At 29.2% G+C, this 21818-nt stretch overlaps 3 protein-coding genes across 4 annotated transcripts in view; 1 reads left to right on the top strand and 2 right to left on the bottom strand.

The window, feature by feature from the left end:
- Window positions 1-1901, bottom strand: part of LOC130897240 (tyrosine-protein kinase-like otk) — a 118373-nt gene extending 116472 nt beyond the window's left edge. The window contains exon 1 of the mRNA XM_057805996.1: window positions 1694-1901. Coding sequence (XP_057661979.1) covers window positions 1694-1733 — 40 coding nt within the window. The 5' untranslated portion in view covers window positions 1734-1901. The remainder of the gene's footprint in view (window positions 1-1693) is intronic.
- A 2461-nt stretch (window positions 1902-4362) lies between these two features.
- LOC130897253 (protein halfway) lies at window positions 4363-17805 on the top strand. Of its 2 annotated transcripts, none has more exons than XM_057806012.1 (8): window positions 4363-4564; window positions 9015-9261; window positions 9406-9717; window positions 10172-10332; window positions 10400-10570; window positions 10870-11025; window positions 12905-13015; window positions 13504-17805. In XM_057806012.1, the coding sequence occupies exons 2-8, from the start codon at window positions 9015-9017 to the stop codon at window positions 13780-13782; spliced, it is 1437 nt and encodes a 478-aa protein (XP_057661995.1). In that variant the 5' UTR covers window positions 4363-4564; the 3' UTR covers window positions 13783-17805. The 2 variants fall into 2 exon arrangements, with proteins under 2 accessions (XP_057661995.1, XP_057661996.1); XM_057806013.1 differs by lacking the exon at window positions 4363-4564 and adding an exon at window positions 4608-5046.
- On the bottom strand, window positions 17802-21720 carry LOC130897252 (alkylated DNA repair protein alkB homolog 8). Its single transcript, XM_057806011.1, has 4 exons — window positions 20883-21720; window positions 19242-20333; window positions 18908-19057; window positions 17802-18396 (listed from the first exon to the last, which is right to left on the bottom strand). Exons 1-4 carry the CDS (start codon window positions 21000-21002, stop codon window positions 17974-17976), a joined length of 1785 nt encoding a protein of 594 aa, XP_057661994.1. The 5' UTR covers window positions 21003-21720; the 3' UTR covers window positions 17802-17973.
- Window positions 21721-21818: the final 98 nt, after the last annotated feature.

Below are 21818 nucleotides of genomic sequence, written 5' to 3'. Positions count from 1 at the left end.
GTAAAATAATATCTTAATTAATTAATAATACTCGTTGAACAAGTTTGGAAAGTAATTGCTGGTAGTCGTTTCGCTTCAACATATTGTCGGTAATTGAAATATTAACCGAGGTCGAAGTTAAAGTTGATGGAAAAACATCTGAGCCTTCCAATGCATTGTTGTATTCAGATTCTAGTGGCGCTGGAGGCTAGATCGATTGTACTCATGGAAGTCTGAAATGAGGGAACAAGCACTTGAACTGTAAATAAAAGCCGCCTGATGTCTGGTTAACTTATGGTAGAATATAACACGGCGTATTAGTCTTGATCAAGTGTTCGTACATAAATCTTGTAAAAAGACATTTAACGTTTAGTTTTTAACTTTGTGCAATAATCAATGAAGCTTCTTCGCGTATTATATGATTTTAAAACAGAATTTGTTACTATTTTCTATTTTTTTTTTTTTAATTCAAAAACAAAATAGGAGTCCGGTTTTGGGCACTCTCCTCTATAAATTTTATTCTCCCGGTTATTTTTGAATTCAAATTTTAGTTATTAGATATACAAAAATAATTTTAGATGTACATAAATCGTTCGTACAGGAATGCATATTCTGACAAAAGTATATAGTATTTGACACGTCCAGAAGATATTCAGAATACATTCGGAATGTTTTCAAATTATTTACTGCGAACAAAGCTAATATACTTTATCATTAATGTGAACAAATTTATGGGAGATTATCTCTACTTTTGTACTACTCAAAAACTATGAGATTATGGTTTGACATGTTATTTTCAGCGTAAGCTGAAGAAACCCCATCTCTACACCTCCAAGTATATACTGGGTTTGTTCATTTACACAATTTATTTTTCACAGTTAATGTTAGTAAACAAATAAAATCCTACATTATGAAGAAATAATTTAGTAATAATTAATAGAGATCTAGTTATAAGCTACATCTTGGATAGTTTATTAAATATACTGACGAAAATGATTTATGCAGATTGATTATATTCAAACGTAATCCAAGTAATTTCTCAGTCGAAACAAGGCACTTTATAAATTTGAGATATTTATAGTCTCAAATTGCAGATTGCAAATGCTGCTATTTGAATCACATTCTTTTTCAATAGATAGAAGACTGTGCCTTTTGAATATCTGTAACAACCTTTTAGGTCTGAATACGTTGTCAATCGCCTAGCCATGGGATTGTTGGAATAATTTAATGTAATAAACCAAATAAATGCAATAGAATCATGTTGAGAGAAAAAATACATCAAGTAATAGAAAAAATCCACTTTATTGAAGTAAATGTTAAAACCCTATTTCAACACAAACAAATAGTAATAGCGTTAATGTTGGTTGATATTTGAACAATAATTTATCTGTTTAAACAGTTTATTCTAAATACGACCCTCATTCTCGATCAAAATTATAACAAAAAGATTAAAACACCTATTCATTTATTTAGATAAATAAAACTATTTTGTGTATTAAAAGAAAACACCTCACATGCAACTAAGTAGTTTAAGTGAATCATCCATATTAGAGTTAAAGGTAGGAGAGCAGGTAAAATTTTTTTTTGTATTTTAATTTAATAAGTACCTATATAAAATTTGATCCCAATTTATTATATATGTTCCACACTGTCATATAAAGATGAGAATTAAGTTTATAGTAGACATCTTACTCTTATTCAATTATGTACTTACACAACAGACACATCAACAATGCAGAAATTAATATAAACATGTTTATAGAAGAATCAAAACCACCACAATACACAAAAGAATCAAAATTAATGTGAGTTTATGTCACATTATCTTATTAAAACAATTAGATTTTCGAGACCTGTTTCAACGCGTAATGTAAAACTCCACGAACGTCTCTACCTCAATACCTCAAAGTTCGCGGCAAACTGGCTTTAAGTCTTTCAAAAATACTACCGGCACTCCGACAGCCGGCTAAGTTCAGCGGCCGATTGTTTGAAACTTAAACGGAAAAGATCGGAAATGACGATTGTGTACGAACTATATTAGGTGTTTGTCGTACAGGCAACTAGCATTACACTTTGTGAGTATATTTGGTGAATAATCAAAACTCAACAAATATTTGAAATTATAATTACGAACTCCCATTGTCCTCTATTCATTCTCCTAAAATGCTTTCGAAGAAGGTGGAAGAAATTTTCAATACATGGTTATATAATAAATAAACTTATTGTATTATCCGCGATCTTAGCACATCTTAGCACCTCACGTGTGAAATTTCAATTCACCAATTATACCATCTGAAAGGTCAGTTGGTCGTATTAATTCGTTAGGGCTAAAAAATTTTTTATTAAGGTTTAATATTTTTCAGGGTCATTGAGAAATTTCATATCATCAATCGCGTAAAATTTTCACTTATGCACTATTAAGAAGCATTCTTTTTGATTACTTTTATAATTTAAGAGTAAGATACACCGTGTGTATAAATTCATGCTACCGTTTAGTAATAAAAAGCTATTTAAATAAATCGGAACTTTACATCTGAAAGTGGCGGAACTCAAATTGCGGATTGTAAACGTCCAATAGAATGAATTATTAGAAAAACTGTGGCACTGGAAAGTGACGGGTTAGATCCCGAAGCAATTCTATTCAAGGACGAGCTTCCACCTTAAGTTCATTTCATATTTCACAAAACTTAGAAAACACTTGTAATCGATCGATAAATTAATGTATATTAAGTAAACATAATTTCGATGAATTATGTTATCTAGACGATTCTCGTAATTTCCAATAATTTTCCGATTGTCCGTGAATTAGCATCTGACCCTGACTCTTACTATTTTTCTTTCCAGTAGTTGTTCAGTGTCCAAGATAACAAGTTCGCCAGCGTAAGTTTTTTTATGCGCTTTTCTTCACGTGTGGTTTTATCGATAATTTAAGTTTAAACTAAATTATAAACTAATTATAACCTAAATAAAATTTGCAAACGATTGTAATTTGTAATTTTGAAAAAAGTTTGTTCACTCTTAATGTACACATATCTGTTTTTGGCCCTTGGACAAAAAAAGTCCATTAAAACTTTAACCACGGATATTACGCACAGATTCATGCTTAAATGAAATTTAAAGGTTTTCTATATCTGCAAACTGTACTTTTATACCTTAAAACGATCCAAGGTTGGCGTCGGAAGCCAACTTTCATTTCCAAGGTTTGGTTACTTCCAAACTAATCAGGTAGACAATGATTTGTGGCTCTCATTGGATAGACCTTTTTCATCACATAGTTCATGGTTATATCGCTTGGCAACTTTTCTCTATGTCATTTTATTAGCTCTCGAGCGTTATTTCACTCTTTCCGATCATTTGCTATTTCATTTATCTGCTGTATTGTTTTCCCTGTCTTCCCCTTTTGTAGGCTACTTGTAGCAAAGTATATGTTCCTCTCTTTATATGTTTGTCCCAGGTTGAAATAATTTAACTATGTTGTTTCATATTACATCATTTATTAACTTATAAATCCTCATTTTCCCTGCTATTTTCATCGGGTGCTTCATCCCCGCTGCTATTATTCTATTCTGGATCTTTTTGTTCATTATCCAAGTTTCACTTCCATATATTAACATGGGTACAGTTATCGAGTTGTATACTTCTGTTTTTATGTCTTCTCCAATTTCTTTTTACCGAAAATTATCTTATTAAGAGTATAGTATATTTGATTTTCTTTTATCACTTTTCTCGCTATCTCTATATTTATTTTTTCGTCTTCAGTGAAAATAATTTATAACAGATATTTATAAGTTGTCACTTTATCTACTCTTTGTCCTTTAATTATTAAATCTATCCCATTTTCTCTTTTTTTATCTACTAACATCTTTTTGCCTTTCTTGGTGTTTACTTCCTTTGTCAGGTCTTCTATTGTGTGTCTCTTTATAGTTCTTCTCTTTTAGAAGAAGTATAAATAGAAAAATTTAATTGTAAACCCGTTGGAAGATCTTTAATATATCCCACAACATTTAAATTTTCACACGCCCACGTTATTAGAAATCAAATTTCCTTCACAACTTTTTGATAGACAGTATGTTGCTTGCTCGAATTTAAATCTTGTAATTTTTCAAGTTAAAATTGAAGATGATATGTATAATTTATTTTGTTTTTTTCAAATTCATTTTGAACAAATATGTTAAAACAAGAGTAACGAAATGTTTACATTGTTGACATTAATAATATTATTAAGACGCAAATTTGTGTTGCCCCAACTTAATTCCTATGATTCATACGGTTTTATCTCGATTATTTTGTCCTACTTTTTCTTTAGTCTCTTGTGAATAAGATAACGGTAATCTGTATTGTTAGTTGCCTAGCTGTTTAAAAAGTTTATCATTTCCTGTCCATGTCACTAGTCAAATATCAACAAAACTCAAAAAGTCAAATATTTTTGGTTCCAAATATAAATAATAATTCAAGAGGTTAGCCTATGAATTAATAGTTATATGTTATCAGTAGATAAGTGTTTAAGTGAGAATTTTATTAACGAACGCTTACAAATGTAGTTAATGTCAACATCAGGAAGTAATTGTAAATAAGGGATAATAAGGTAAACTTTTTATTTGAACTTAACGACATAACAATAATAGGTCATTAAACAATAATGCTCTTATATATAAAACGTAACGGATATCTTTAATTTATGGTTGATAAATATACAAGTCGACAACTATGGTGACAAATATTTCCTTAGTATCAAGGCTACAATAAAAATAAACAAAATTTTTAAAATTCTGTACTTCAGTCTGGTTTATTATCTGTTTCATATGCAAGTTACAAGGCATTTTAATCGGATTCTATTTTTATAGCAGTGTTTATTTTCCGTCGACGTTATTAAGTAGGTGTAGGTAGATCAAATTAAATTTTTTACATTAACATTGTGGTACACTAGTGGTGTTTCAACTTTGAAGTCAAAAGTTGTAAATTTCATTTATTCTATTTGTGAGTGTTTCTATAGTTTATGCATAAATCGTTTTATCTAAATTTATAAGGAATTTACAAACAGTGCATTTCTGGATATATTTATCACAGGTAAGTAATTATACAAATACATGGTTAATTTGTCTAATATTAGTAAGGATGCATTTAGAGTTATTGGTTCAATTGCAAAATGAAAGAATATTATTTCTGTTTAACATGACCGTGCGTACATACATAGGGTGAAAGATAATTCCACTTGTTAGTTCCTTTTTATTATTCAAAAACCACTTTGCATAGGTATACCCAGAAACTTATATATGTTTGTAAAGATTAGCAATTGAAATGCTCATATAGTGTGTTTTATGGGAACTGTGTTTAAAAATACTTTTTTTTTTGTATAGAAAATACTCAGAATCTTTGCAAAGAACTAAGTGAAATAATACTTTTTAAATTGATTAAAAAGTAATATATTAATTTGTGATTGAAGGAATAGAAAACATGTAGGCTTTGAGATATTCAATTCCATCAATTTTATAAATCTTTTTTCTCTTAATTTAAACATTCGTTTTTACATTTTTTCAATAGATTATTGCACCTTATTCCTCTTAATATGAATTAAATGTTTCACTGCAATATCATTGACATTGGCTATGTCTTTTTTCGATTTTGCAACACATAGAGGTCATTACTGGTATTATAAATGCATCATTTAATATATAAAATGTAAAAGGAGAGTTTCATTTATTTTCATACTCTACAGAAATATAGAAAATTAATTTCTAGAGTTGCATTATGTATCAATTTATCAAAAATTCTACAAATATGCATGTATATGAAATTGAGGTTTAACAATCTTTATCAATAGTAACTGAAATATAAAGTAGTTGAACATTTCCATGTAATCAACTTACAACTTAAAGGGGTTTATCTATTTTTATATTATATTCACAGTATCTAATAAAATGGATAATAAGCAAAAGCAACTCTATATAATTTTTTGGACCATAGAAAAGGTGGAGAGAAAACATTATCTAGAAATAATGCTCATTCATTTTAGTATAATAAGCAAATACCAACAAGTTTTTATTAACACTAATAAAGATAAAAAATGTATATTTATTAAAATTTAGTAAATTCTTTGAGCAGGATATTAGGATAATAGAAAATATCAATACCTATTTAATTTTGATAGACATAAAAGGCATTTGGCTTTAATTCAAAAATATTATGACGTAATGGATAGTGTCAAAAGTATAATAAAATGAATTCTAAGTTTCAAAAAAAAAATACATAAAGATGTATGTGCTGGTTGATTATAAATAGTGTGGGAAAAGAAGAATAATCTTTTATTTTCAAATTAATAATTTGTGACTATTTGTAGATTTTTTATGGGATTAAAGATATTGTGTTGGGATAAGATAACGGCGAACTTATGAAAAAAAAACTAAATACGTTATGCATTGGAAGATTATTTTATTTCTCTTAGAATTTCGGATGTATGTCCTCACAATGTTAAGGATCGGAGAGAACTAAACTACCTACTTATTACACTTAATTGCATGTGTTAAACAGATGTTTAAAATTAAAAAACTAAGTACAATGTCTTAAAAGAGAAAGATTTTTGCATTCAATATTCCCACATATTGTAATCCCATTGTGTGTATTTCAAACTTTGCATCTATTCTAATTATGTATTATATAAATTTGAATGAATTCTTTGAATCTCAGATGCAACTAGATACACTCAATTTACAACAAATTATGATTCAAATATTATTATTATTGTATGTTACAGTAAATGTTCTTTAATCAATAAGTTCATTGAACTTCCATAAGTTCTATTTATATTTGTTATAAACTATTTTCAGATAACAAAATCAATAATTGATGCACAATTCATAATCTATGGATGGGAGCAGTTATGCAGATAAAACTAATAAAATCGTCTACTTTGATAATTTTTTACTGAAAATTTGAACTAATTATGTTTTATACAACAAAATTGTCAACAATATTTCCTATTTTTCTCATGAAACCTAACAGCTTTCTTTACCTAACTAGTTGAAGATGATTATCTGTTCTATAACTTAAAAACGAACTAAGATACGTAGTGCCCTCTATGGTTTCATATATTAAATAGAGTGCGTTTGCAACAATCTTTATGCGAGCGCCTCAACAAGCTTCACACATGATTTCAACTTGCTGCTTTGGTCCGTTTGATTGGAATTCAAACGACCACTTAATCATTTTTTTTTTTTTGAAAAATGCCTCAAATTGTTATACAATTTTTGACTAAAGAAGATTTATACCAACAAAAATCAAAAACAAAATGGAGGTTGTTTACGGTGTTTAGTGCCCATAATTTTCAACAATTAAATATTGATCCAAGTTGTTTCGCTGGTGACGAGAATCTTTAGAAGATGACACACGTGCAGGAGGTGCTGTGATCGTGACTACTCCGAAAAACGTTACTGGAAGAAATTGTTATAAGTGGCGGCCAGAAACAAAAGAAATTACAGCAAAGACCGCCGTTTCCAGATCGATTAACGTCGAGTATAATGTTGTGAACGATTTTTCGAGCTATGCCGCGATGGCCAAGAAAGTAACCGATTGTAACTGGTGATGATCCGACATCCAAAAGAGATTCCATGGTGTGGCATCAGAGCACGAGTCAACAAAAGCAAAGATCACAAAAAGCACCAAAAAAATGTTGGCTATAAAAGTTTGGGACTGCGAGGGTATCCTTTTGATTGACTTTAAGGTATCAAAATTAACGTGAACGTGACATATTACTCTTACTTTTTAAAACAGTTAAGTCAAAAAATTATAGAAAAAAAGGTGGCGTAAAGTTAGCCACGGTGTGCAGTTGCTTCATGATAATGCTCCATTCCACACTGCTTCGCTTTCCAAGGCCACGATGGGACTTAACAGAGATGGAACACCCACCATATGGTCCCGTCCGACTATTTTTTATTCGAGATTGTTGAAGGTCGAGTTAAGTTTAATTATAAATCCTTCTTTATCTTTGGTCTCCTAAATAATTTGCAAATGACATAATTATATAATTTATATGACGACGACGTTTATCTTCAAATAAAGGCTTAACGCTTCATCATAATATGGACTTTATACTTGCTATATGGCCTACAGAATTTTTAATTATGTTTAATTTCTACACGCAGGCCATCAACTAATATTGAATAAATTTCGAGCTAGCTTCGTATATAAATAAAAATTGTTTTTTTACATATTTCAATATTGAAAACACATTATTGAATTTCGCAATTCATTATCATAAAATATTTAGAAATAATATATTTAGATAATCTCACAAACGGGTTAAAGGATACATACCGAAATTGTTTTTGTGAAATTACTAAGTAGAATTCCGATAAGATAAAGCGTAATTTATTATTTGTTATTTACAAGGCACGCACCTTTTAAATATTCCTCATCAGACCTGGTGTCCTAGAAATTATTAAAATGAAGCAACAAAATGTAAAATTTAAATATGACATTTCAGTTCAAAATACTTTAAATATAAGGAAAACTGTTTTAACATTACGTAAATATTATCCTGAAAGTTCTCTGCCTCTGAAATGATTTGTAAATGGTCTTCTGCTTTTATATGTTCACCATTGTTGCTGAACGACCAGGACCATCATTACTCTAACTTTGATTAAAAGCTTGAATATCTTCAAACCCAATCCAAGGGAGTGTCACAGTAAATGACACATTCGACAAGTAGAGAATTGAATATTAAAATATTTTCTTGTACGATGAAAAACAAAAAATGTTTGGTTCGTCGAGCGATTTTCCTTTTTTTTTACCACCCTCGCCAAGCCCTGCAGAGAAATTTATTAAAAAGACTTCGAACTTCCACATCTCCGAATGTAGCGTTTCCGGCGAAACAAACTTGCTTAATAATTCCTTCATTCCTTGGGTATTATATTCTACAATTTTATTAACGCTGCCTGATATGTTTGAATGGTACAGATCAATTTTTCAAAATCTGTATACATTGTAAAACTTTGTTATACAAATATCTGTTGTTATTTTTTTAAAACTCTTCGTTCTAGATGATTCTTAGAACTTTGTTAACAATCTTCCTTTGTACATTACCAACATGGAGTCGATTACCTGAAGAATTGCGAGAGGTTAGAGAAGATGACAGCAGATGTTACCAACAGTGTTTTTATCAACCGGAGGATTCATGTCCAAGTCCTGATGATCCATGTAGATGTCGTCAATTGTCTACATGTAAAAAAGCCGTAATCTGTTGTGATGTGAATGACGAAACGTTGAAAGATCAGTTAAGGTGTAGAAGTAAGTCAAATATATAATATTTCAATTATTGCAGCTCTGATTTGTAATTGAAGGATTATATTTATGCTGGTAATTCTTATACTAAGATTGTTGATTGTTATTTTGTGACGTAATTCCAATAATTTGCTATTAATTTTTTTGTAGATCTTGTTCCAAATGAAATAGAAGCTCTGCATATCAGAAACGCTACTTTAGAAGTTTTAAATCTCACACTGGCCGAATGGAAGCATTTACGATCTATGGCTATAACTGATGGAAAAATAAAAACTGTAAGTGGAGCTTTTTCCAAAATGACGGCAGTCTCCTGTTTGAATTTATCATCGAATGGTATCACAGAGTTTCAAAAGCGGTCGCTTTGTAATCTATTTAGTTTGAGTTTTCTGGATCTGTCTCACAACAATTTAACAGAAATTCCTAATTTTAAATTAGAAGGTCATATAACATTAGATATTGTCGGTAAGTATAACAAAAATTTCATAAAATACATAATACAATCTTATTAAAAACACAGCAAATTTAGTTTCCAATTAGCTCAAATTAGTAAGTTCACTCAGTGGCTGGGTTTTTTTTTTTATAAAAAAAGCTCAAGCTTTGATGATTTTTCCTACATATTTCAGATTTAGTGTAGCTGAAAAGTTTTTAGCTCCTTCGTATTCTTTTATCAATCCGAAAGGTGTGTACAAATGCCTTTAATAACTGTATTTCAATACTCAAAATTATCATCGGCGTGATTATTTCATTAATTATATTTTGATTAGTATGACTGAAGTTTTTCAAAATTATATGTATGAAAAACTAAAACCGAGTTAGTGGTTCTTATATCTTTTTTAAATATTTTGAAATTTTTCATTTAGTCGTGGAATTTATATATTTTTGATTTAATCCCTGAGAAAGAATTCTGTTTTTGTAGGAAATCCTATGATATTGTGTCAGAGCGTGAAAGATACGTTTAAAAGGGCAAATATATCATTCAATAACGAAAATAATACGTATTGTGCCTCACAAACTAATTACGATTGGTTTACTTCCAAGTATAATGTACTAGTTTCAGAATTAAGAAGAATTTACGAGGTAACTTCACAAAATTGTGAAAATAATTTATTTCGAAAAAAAAATAATGTAGTTTGTTTCATTTTAGTTAGAAGACAATTGCGTTCCAAATTGTACCTGTAACATACAAAGTCTGAATTTTGGGGAAGGTATGCCCAGAGTTTTCACAGTTGATGTAAATTGCTCAGAAATGAATTTGCTCACATTACCAAAACGTTTGCCGCCCTACACAGTGAAATTAGATGTTTCTAATAATAACGTAAGCATATTATAAAAGCGACCTTATATTTGTGGTTATTCTTCACAAAATTAGTCTCCAATATAATAATTAGTCGTTTCTTTCATAAATTATAATATTTTCTATTTCTACTAGCAACTATTTTCACTCAAAAACCATAAATTAAAAAACATACAATTGAGTTAGTTACTAAAATTTGATTTTATCCATATCATTTCAATTCTAAGTTCATCTAAAGTGTCTTAGCTCAACTTTCCTCGTTTATAGAGAACAGTTAGTCGAAAATACCTTTAAACAGTTTTTTAATAATTTGGTTACAGATAACATCCCTGAAAGAGTTAAGTGATTCCTCTTATAATTTCTTAAAGGAGTTCAATGCTGATAATAATCAAATAGAATCACTAAAACTTTTGGAAGCTACTGGATTCAGATATACCTTAGAAGTATTGAGTTTAAGAAACAACAAAATCAAATATGTAAGTTTATTTTCCATTAACCAAAACAGCTGTCATTCTTTAATGTTTTAGTGACCTAACAACTTCTAAATTCTCATATGCTTAACTATTTCAACAGTTTCTATCATATTTTTGTTACTAATGCTACAACCAGTCTTTGAGTATCCCCTAAACATATATCGAACAGTAGAACTTCCAATTGTTTGGTCCAATTATCCTCATTCCAAAACGAGGAAAGCAGATACAGGACGTCACATCATAAAGACCTATCAACCTGCTATCAATATTATCTAAGGTCTTAAAAAAGTTGGTATTGCAGCGTATAGACCTTATCCTAAATATGATTCCAGATCACAAATTCGGATTTCGCCATAAACAGTGTTATCGAGTAGTTGAAACCGTCAATACAGGTATAGAGGAAAAAAATACTGCTCGGCAGCTTTCCTGGATGTTAGCCTGGCTTTCGATAAAGTCTGGCATGTAGGTTTGTTAAATAAAATCAAACTCTATCTACGCTTCTGTCATATATTTCAAACCACTGAAGGGCCAGCCCTGTACCTGATATATAATTCTGACATTCCAACCTCAAACTACACTACGATAAGCACATTTGCTGATGACACTGTGATACTAGCTATACATGAGAATCCAATAATAGCTTCTGCCAATCTTCAAGATCAATTGTTTCAGATCGAAGATGGAAAATAAAAATTAACAAAAACAAATCCCAGCACATAATATTTACCCTAAGAAAAAGCCAATGTCCTCCTGTTACTATTAACAACATAATGATACCTGTAACTTCTTGGGTCAAATACCTGGAAGGGAACACCTAGCCAAGAAACGATAGCTAGTCAACTTAAAGTTCCAAAAACTATATTGGCTACTCGGAAAAAGATAGCCAGTCTCACTACAAAATACAATCTTATTATATAAGGCAGTCATCATACCCATCTGGAATAGAATTAAGGGGATATGCCAGCAAATCTAGTATTGCTCCCATACAACGGGGACAATCTAAAATCATTAGTCAATGCATCATGGTACGTCACAAACAAATTGATCCATCAAGACCTCTGTATTCCAACAATACAAGAGACAGTACAAGAAGGATCTACCTAAAACTGGATAGCCATCCTAATCTACTACTACAGCCACTAATCCAGAAGACTGAAACGAAGCTGGTCAATGATTCTCAAATAAAGTGCAAGAGATCTTCTCACTGGACATCCCCAAGACCAAACTATAGATCCATAGCCAACAGAATAGCTCATAGAAAATGTATTTTTGACTGCTGTTAATAGTACAAAAAAATGTTTGGTTTACATAATTTTTCCTTTAGTTATTTTATATTAAGAAACATCTGTAATGGTTAGCTAATAAGAAGCTGAAATGACAATTAAATTTCCTAATATTACAAATTTGTTATCTAACTTTTATTATTTACCAAATTTCATCATACTACTTTTGGTTATATTTTACTATTTGGTCCATTGCAAAATTTTATTGGCAGTGCTGGTCATAAATATAGACAGGAGGACTATGATCAAACAACAACCGGCTTAAAAATTTCATTACAAGATATTTTTCATTATTATTTTTTAGAAAGTAAGTTTTGGTTTTAAAAAATCTAAAGATTGTTAAACTGTTGTCTTATTCAAGACATAAAAAGATTTATGTGTATGTTAAAACTGACCTCTCCTTGGTAATTCTGTTGATAAATATAAATTTTTTATCATTCAATTTATTGACTATCAGTCCGTTATATTTTTTTAACTTCCTGTAGAAAAGTGTAATATGAATTTGATTTTACTTTGTTTTAATAACATAAATCTAAGATTAATCAAAAAATAGTATTTTTCGAACCATTTTTTTTTATTCATAAAGTATTTTATTTCAGATTGACCCATACTTGGTAGAAGTTTATTGTCGTACTTCAAAATATATGCGTCAATTCAATTTAGGATTGAATAAATTGAGTTGTGACTGCGCTACTATAACAGATTTCAAGGTGAGATAATCACTAACATCTTGTCGTTTCCCAATCATATCAAACTTAACCAAATCCCTTCTATTAGTCCAATTACTAGTTCTGTCTTTATTCTTTTTTTGGACAACCCAAGTTGCTTCAGTAATTCTAACCATGCCTATTATTATATCGATAAAAATAATTATAACTGTCAGTCATTAAACTATATAGAGATAAGTCTAAAGTATATGAATTCTTTATCCTGAAAATATTCATTCAAATAGAATGTTAAATAATAGAATAGAAGACAATAAAACAAATATTCTTCCTGTTTATACATAGTTATCTGTAAGTTTTTCATTGGTCATTCTTTGTGTAATTTAATTTCCAGTTTGTCTAATAAGTACTTAGTAAGTTGAACTTTGTCTATCTATTTAAAGATTAAATAAACTATGTTACATAAATCATAAAGTCAGTATTCCAAATTATATCTAAGCTACAAAAACTTACTAAATTTATATTTATTTCAGATGTGGTTGGAGACCAAAATTAGTTTGATTGTAGATTACAAGGAGATTAAATGTGAAGATACTGACATCAGCATCATAGATTTAGATCCATCGAAGTATTGTCATAGCTCAGAAGATTGGACTATTTATATTTATTGGATAATAGCCGTCGAAGTGTTTTTGTTAATTAGTCTTGTTGCTAAAGTAACCTACGATTATTGGGTATTTAAAACGGCTGGTTATTTGCCTTGGCCAGCTAGCAAAATGCCAAAATTGCCATGTGATTGGCTATGTGAGTGAAATTTTATGTGAATAATTTTTTGAATCGGTTGTGAGTTGTGATATTTATATTATGATGAAATGTAAGTACAAGAAGCCTTATATGATTTGGAAAATGTTATTGCAAAAGAACTGATAGGATTGGTAAAAGTTCCATATATTTAACCATAAACATTTTTTTCAAATACCTACTCTTGAAATAATATTCTAAATGCTTATATATGTGCCTTCTGTTGACAACTAAATTTCATATTCATACCGAACACACTTTTTAGTACCACTACTTATACAATTATACTGTCTGTGTTTCGAAAATCGAGTTATCGTCTTCAGAAACCAAACGTAAAATTTTTAATCATTTTACTTATGACAGTGCCTGTCGTTTGCCGATATTGGCTAACCTACTTTATTTACAGTGACACAAAATGGTATTGAAACTTCTTCTTATTCCCTTTACCTTTACGAATGAAGACTTAAGTCCATAAAAGCTCAGCTGTTTCTAGTTTATTTTGTTCATTATTTAAGTCTTTGTTCTTTACCTTGTCCTACTTAGTTTCTCGCTATATTTTTCTTAAGTGTTTCATATCTATTGTTTTAGTTTTATCTTTCTTCTTCATTGTCCGTTTTTCTGCTGTGTTAATGCCAACTCATAAATTTGTAAGTCGTGGAATTCTTATTCCAACACTTCCGATTCAGGTTAATTTAAAAGAAAACTTGATTTATCCATTATTTGCATCTCTGATCCTAGAAGTTCATGTGTTCCAAAAAGAACAAGTAGCTCTTGTCAACAATTCAATATAGAGATTATTTGAAAAAATCGGATACTTCAAATTCCATATATTTTTCTACGGAGAATTTGTAAATATATTGAAAATTTGACTTGAACTTTGTATATCAAGTTAATAGATTAAATGTTTTCAAATATTCTCTATTTAATACAAACAGGATGTCAATTTATATAAAGAAGTAATAACTACATAAAGCTTTTATCAAACTATTTGTATAAGAGTCATTTGTAACAAAAACAAGAATTTATTTATTATTTATATTGTATTTAAGAGTCTTTTGAACAAGTTAATGATTGTTTTTTTCTTCCAAACACACTTTTTTCTGTAAGAGTCTTAAAATTTCAATTATTTCATATACATTATGTTCTTGAATTGTCACTTGATTATGAAGAACCTGTATCAGATGACCATTGATATAATTATCTTTGTTAAACATTTTCTCCAATATTTATTGCAATTTGTTCAGAACAATTATTATTTTTTCGTTTTTAATTTGTTGTGTCAACAGTATTTTATCACTTTTTCATGTTAAGAAACAAATTAACTCTCAATTCAATCACTTATCGATTCTCTATGTATTTAAAATGACTTTCTCTCTATAACCAGACAAAATACAAAAACTTTATATCAAACGATTAATAGAACTTTTCAAAAAATTTAATTCACTAATTCTTAACACTTTTTTGTTTTAGTAATAATAATAAATGTTAAGCATTACCATTTTTCAAATGTTCAATGTATGTACATCTATTTTTATATTTTAAAATAATTTTTTTTTCAACTGGACAGCAAAAATTAAATATCAATAATCCACCAGCTTATAGTTTGATGAAAGTAGCATGTATTTGTTGCTTTTCATTATATAATGTAATTTATAATATACCTTATGTGATTTATATAAAAAAAACAATGCTTCCTTATATATACAACGATAAAAATGTTTAGTTTTATATAAAGTATTTATTTTGTACTACTTTAATTCAGTAAGAATTACCACCAATAAAATAGTTCTAAAATTAGAATCCATATCCAAGTTTAAGCGCATAATTTGGATAAAAAGGTTTTATACAAGAATTTTTTTCATCTCTGTATTAGTAGTCGGCACATATGCTACTATATACTAATGTAATGGCTTTAAATCAATCGATTAATACAATATTGTTGCTCAATAATTTTGTAGAATTTAGTTACTAGTTAGAACGTTTTACGACGTTGTCCAATTCCCATTTGCCATTGTTTTCTATTGTTGCAGTCTTCCTCTTTTAGTTCTCGCTCGCTTATTGATCGTTTTATTCCTTACATTCATGTTCTCCTTGGTGTTCCTCTATTTCAGTTTTGTGGTGGTATCCCTCATCCCGTACCATATCAGTTGCTTCCTTTCTATACACGTTATAACTGTCACTTTTGCACCCATCTCGATGTTCTAGATGCCCTTCTCATCGCGTCTCATTTTATAGCTTCTAGTTTTCTTTTCATTTGTTCTTTTAATCGCCAAGTCTTTCATCCATATATTTTGATCATATATTCTCATTTTTGTTTGTTTATCTATCTCTGTACTCCATAGATTTCCATTGAGTGCCCTTCATTATCTGTTTTGTCTTGTTTACGCCTAAATATCTATAACTATAACATTTTTTTATCGTTTCTTCATATTCCCGAACAAAATCCGCGGTCTCTTCGCCAATGCAGAATTAAATTGAATATCTTAGAATGAAGGACACACCATATTTTCATATTTAACCAATGATTTGATCTGTGGCATCTAATTCAATCTATTTATCACAATATATTTTAAATCTTGATGTTACTGCAAATTCAATATTCACACGTACCGGGTGAATAAGTTTTCACATACTGCACAATTCAAGAGCTAGATGCCTCACGTCTAGTTAAGTCTGTATTCACACTCACACTATCTAACGCTTATTTCAATAACTAAGTTATACACTTCAGTGTATAACTTAGTTATTGAAACGCGGATGAGACAATATAATCGTGACTGTGTAATTGTAGGAAAGAGTGTGTTCATATAAATAGGTCGACAATGTCAATTTCTCATAGTTAGTGGATTGTATTTAACTCATCTTATGAAATACACTAAATATTGTTTAACATTTTTATGAATATTTTTTCTACATTAAGGAGGGAATGACTTTCAATAAATTTATTGGTGGAAATATTTTAAAAATTATACAGCATATTGTTGTTACCTTACTGTTAACAATTAAGACCCAAATACAATAAGGTATTGGTTGAAATTAAATTGTTATTTTGCTCAGTTGTTAATTTTGATAATTGTGATGTCTATCATAGCTGTACTGGAAAAAAATTAATATATATAATAATTAAAATAATTTTAAGTTATTTATGTATCTGTTTCTTGTATCATTGGATTGATTTATTAATCAAATATTTATGGTATGGCAATTCGAAGATTGGTGAAATTACAATTATTTCAACACTTTTAACAAATAAAAATAATATTAATTATTAAAAGATGATTAATATATTTTTCTTGATAATTATTTTTAATTTTAATTTTTTTTTATCAAAATATAGAAGATTGATCCAGAAAAAAATAAAAAGGCTAAGAAGTAGAAAATTTAAAAAAAAGTTTATATATTCCATATTATTTTTGACTGCATTTTCATTGTGTTCATTTTAATATAATATGTAGTTTTATTGCTTTATCATTTTGTAACTGGATTTCTCTCCAAAATTTACAAAGACAATCTCATTTTTTCTCGTTCATCTTTTCTCTATAAACCAATATTAACCCTGCTCCTACAGGAGTTGTGTAACTTTTCTATGCCAATGATTTATCTTAAATTGAATTTATTTTCTTGCGAGGGTGTTGCAAAATTCTTCTGACTTTTAGTCATAAGTTTTTACCCTTAGATTTGTCGCTGCTAAAATGTGGTCAACAAGGATGTGTAAAGGTCAAATACTCTAAGATTTCAGCATTTTAATGTCCTATAACGCAACATTAACAATTAGGCAGCCTCATTTGGTAAACTTGAGTTTTTGCAACCCCAATAGTATTTATACATTCGACTGGCACTACATAATGATTTTGTATAAGAAAAACACTATAGAAATATATTTGTTTAAATGATTAATGTCAGATATGTTTTTTAAAAAAGGGATTTGCTCAGTACTCTATTTATCATTTAATAGTCTGCAGGTTGTGCTAAACAATTATGTATATAAACCATACCTACAATTATTTATGGGGTTAATAAAAAAATACAATTTATTGAGACGTTTTTATTTTTTTCCAAAAAATTTAAAGGTTATGAATGGCCTTTCTTCATTAGTACACATGGCGATAAGGTTTACCAAATAAATTAGAGTTTAGATCACAGTACAATCAAACAGTATGTGATCAGTGAACTTTTAATTTCATATCATTTTTATAAAAGCGTCATATTTTATTGATAATGACACACCAATTACCCTGATCATAATAACTTTTTGTGATTACGACATTTTTGATTTTTTTACAAAGGTTATCTAATTCATTTTCAACAAAAACATGATAAAATCTAAGAAAAGTACGATCATTTTCTTTATTCCTCTTTAGTTTCCATGGTACTAACATATCATCATGTTTAAACTGAGTTCTATTTATATGAATTGGTAAGGAAACTTTTTCAGATATCTGTATCATTTCATTATTATATTCAGTTACAATATTAGAATTTTCTTTACGGTTTTTTCTATCTTGCTTTATATAAGTTGTTCTTCCTTGATTTTTGCATTGATCTTTTGCCCAAACGTAAATTAAAGCTTTGCCGCCTGGTTTTAATATTCGTACTATTTCTTTTATAGCTTTAATACGCCTTTCCTAAAAAAAAAGTGATCACTTAGAACAAAAACTAATAATACCATCCCCATCCTTATAACTACCAATAATTCCTTTATTAACTTGAAATCTATACAGTGCATTCAAATGGCACTAATGGCATTAAAATCATGATCTCCACAGTTATTAGCCTGATTCTTTCAGATATTATAAAGCATATTTATTAGTTTTAAAGTTAAAGAACATGAAATAGAAATATATTTTTGCTGGAAATAAGTTCCAGCAGGATAATACATCACCACACCTCATTATTACATTTTGAAGTTACCAGAATGATTTCAAGTTAGGTAAGTTATAAGAAAAGGTACAGTATCTTATTTGATTTTGAAATATGTGCTTCCAACTATTTATAACATAATAATCTGCTAGCAGTGAATCGACTTATCAGCTAATGGATATTTATTTCACTATTTTATATATTATTAAATTTAGCTTTGTTTTAATAAGTACTTGAATGCATTGTAACTAATATCTAATAAATAGCCATACCAACCTCATTTGCCAAATGGTGAATTACAGCAATACTTATAGCTCCATCTACGGAACTATCTCTGAGAGGTAAATTTAAGCAACTGGCAATAAAAGACTGAAATCCTCTTTTTCTACATATATCAATTAAATTAAAGCTTGTATCACAACCTATCTGTAAACAAATAGATTAAAATAGTGAATACATTTTTATACATGATAATTTTATCAACTTTTGTAGTAACATGAATGTAGTTAATAGTTATAGGATAATCAATCAAGAAATTTTTCTTTTACACTCTAGATAGTTCACAAGAAGTTCAATAATGAAATCAAATGTATAGATAAATAATTCTTACATTGAAAATATCTTCATTACTCCCAAGGTATTTACCATTTCCACAACCAACATCTATTAAAAGAGACCCCTTTTCAAATGATTCTAAAAAGTGTACAACATTAGGCCAAGGTTTATGCCTGGTGTCATCAAAATGTTCTGCTATATTTTCATAAACTTTATGCACATGTTCTTTTTCCAATTCAGAGGCATCATTATTTTTTATCTCCCTTGAATTTTCCATGTAAGAATCACATTTAGATTTGTAATTACATGTGCAAGAACCTTGTAAAACTTTTCTAAAAGTAAATGAAGTTCTAACCCCTCTTTCTAGAGAAGTAAAACCGTTTTCTGTAGGAACTATATCAAATTTTCTTGGTGTTATACCATGTGTCCAGTCATATCTAGATTCACCTGACATAATGGCTAATGATCGTTGGGGTAATAGAATGCAAATATGTTGATCATCTTTTTTAAATTCCATTACTACAGATGATCCTAACGAAAGAGACATAATAGGGTCGTCAAAGGCACTATGTGTATCTACATGATGTGGAATTCCTTGCCCTGGAATATAGTGATTGATTGTAAGTTGATCTGGTACAAAGTTATAATACTCCGTGTTTTTCAACCGTTCCCACAAATTACATTCTCCTGGAATACTCTCTGGCAATGGTTTATCTTTATCTACATTATTTGTATCATATCTAAATTCATATCCAAAATGTTTAACTTGTCTATGTCGCATTTGACAAGTTGTATTTGAATCAAAACTACATAATTGTAATAGAACTTTTTCCTCATCAGAAGTCACAAAATTATTTAAAATTATTAACCCTGGTACTATCCCATGCCACATATTTTTCAAACACAAATCTGGTAGTTTATCAGCATACAATAAATAAATTGGTTTTGAATCCTGGGCAATGTTAAGGATGCCATTATAATTATTATAAGCTTTAACAGCAGATGCTTCTTCTTTGTACTGGACAAAACAGCAGGATTTTCCTGGAATCAGTAAAATATGTTGCAAAGCACCATATTTTGAAAAATATTCAAACACTGTTTCTTCTGTTAATCCATTTATCAAACCTGCATTTGCAATAGCTATTATCTGAAATTATAAACATTTTAATATTCATTTGATATCTTAGATTATTTGGTAGTAAGAAGTAGTATCTATAAAAGTATGTAAATCCAATTGGAAAACTGAACAGAAATGAGCTCTGATCCATTAATTGAATGGAATATCAAGGCAATCTTAACAGTCCCATGTTTTGCATATTGTAAACAAATGGAACTCTAATATATTGTAAAAATTTTAAGGTTCATATGGTATGAATACTAACTGGGACACTACATGGTTATACTTTCCTTTAATATGATGTATATATAGATTTATAATAATTTGTTAGTTTTTAACATAAGATTTAATTATAAAGATCATTACTTAATGGAAAAGAGATTAAAGGACGTGTGTTCAAATTGTTTGTTTTGTTAGACAAGTTAAATAACTGATTATGTGAATTGGAACTGGCTTTACTTAATTTAATTGACATTATAATTTTTCTGTTAACAATATCTCTACAGCAAATCAAAACATATCAATATAAGTAATAATAGAAATATATTTTTGGGCAATACATAAGAAGTACATATTAACCTTATTAACTTTATTTATTGAACACTGAATACCAACTTCCTGGAATACAATTCGCAGGAGTTTTTTCAACTTCTTTTCTATTTTCTTCAATTTTGCAGCACTTAAAACATCATGTTCCATTGGAAATTTTATAATATTTATCACTTCAAATATGTTTTTGTCGTGCTAAATTTCAAATTAACCTAATTATTTTTTCTTCTTTCTTTCAGAGATTCTAACGTAGGTATAAATTGTATTGGCCAAAATCCACAGACATCGTGGCAAATATTCATTATATATATGAATGAATACAAGATCTTAATTTCAAGCTTATTTTAATAAGACCCATCTAGGCCTCTAAACGGAAAATAAAAAGATAACTTGAACTTAAAGGGTTTTTCGGAAAGTATGATTCGGAATCATCTCCTTAGGAATAAATTTTTTCCCACGTAAGAATTTTTCCATTGATCTGAATAAATAGTAATCTGACGGTGCAAGCTCTGGACTAGATGCTGGATGTAGTAACTTTCGCAGTGTAGGGTTTAATTGCTGGATAGCCAGCTTTCGGTTAACTAAACCTACGATAAAATCTCATATAATCAACTTTCAAATTTGAGAAATAAAATTGTATTTTCATGTATGTAAAAATGATGCGGTAAAAGTTCGTGTTATATATATCTATGAAGTATTAATTTTAAATTGAGATCGTCCTCGAACTGCTAGCACCATTGTATAAAGTTATTTATCTATACTGTTTTGAGCTCTATTGAGACTAAGTTGGAATTTTTGGAACCGTTGGTGATATTCATAGTGAACACATTGTTTACGCTACCACTACACCAACACTCACTATTACACTGTCTGATGGTCTGAACATAAACATAAAAGATAACTTGGTTAGACAGTGTAATAGTGATTGTTGGTGTAGTGGTAGCGTAAACAGTGTGTTTAGTATGG

Source organism: Diorhabda carinulata, chromosome 8 (genome assembly GCF_026250575.1).
Source record: "Diorhabda carinulata isolate Delta chromosome 8, icDioCari1.1, whole genome shotgun sequence".
Classification (NCBI taxonomy): domain Eukaryota; kingdom Metazoa; phylum Arthropoda; class Insecta; order Coleoptera; family Chrysomelidae; genus Diorhabda; species Diorhabda carinulata.
The sequence above is the reverse complement of the archived record's forward strand: the minus strand, read 5'-3'. Positions and strand labels throughout refer to the sequence as shown.

What these genes read in the sequence shown, in the direction of transcription:
- LOC130897253 (XM_057806012.1), top strand. Translation starts at nt 9,015, where the DNA reads ATGATTCTTAGAACTTTGTTAACAATCTTCCTTTGTACATTACCAACA. An exon ending in AGATCAGTTAAGGTGTAGAA is followed by an intron (nt 9,262 to 9,405) that starts GTAAGTCAAATA and finishes ATTTTTTTGTAG; the next exon opens with ATCTTGTTCCAAATGAAATA. An exon ending in GAAACAACAAAATCAAATAT is followed by an intron (nt 11,026 to 12,904) that starts GTAAGTTTATTT and finishes ATTTTATTTCAG; the next exon opens with ATTGACCCATACTTGGTAGA.
- LOC130897252 (XM_057806011.1), bottom strand. Translation starts at nt 21,002, where the DNA reads ATGGAACATGATGTTTTAAGTGCTGCAAAATTGAAGAAAATAGAAAAG. An exon ending in CAATAAATAAAGTTAATAAG is followed by an intron (nt 20,334 to 20,882) that starts GTTAATATGTAC and finishes TTATAATTTCAG; the next exon opens with ATAATAGCTATTGCAAATGC. An exon ending in GTAATGAAGATATTTTCAAT is followed by an intron (nt 19,058 to 19,241) that starts GTAAGAATTATT and finishes ATTTGTTTACAG; the next exon opens with ATAGGTTGTGATACAAGCTT.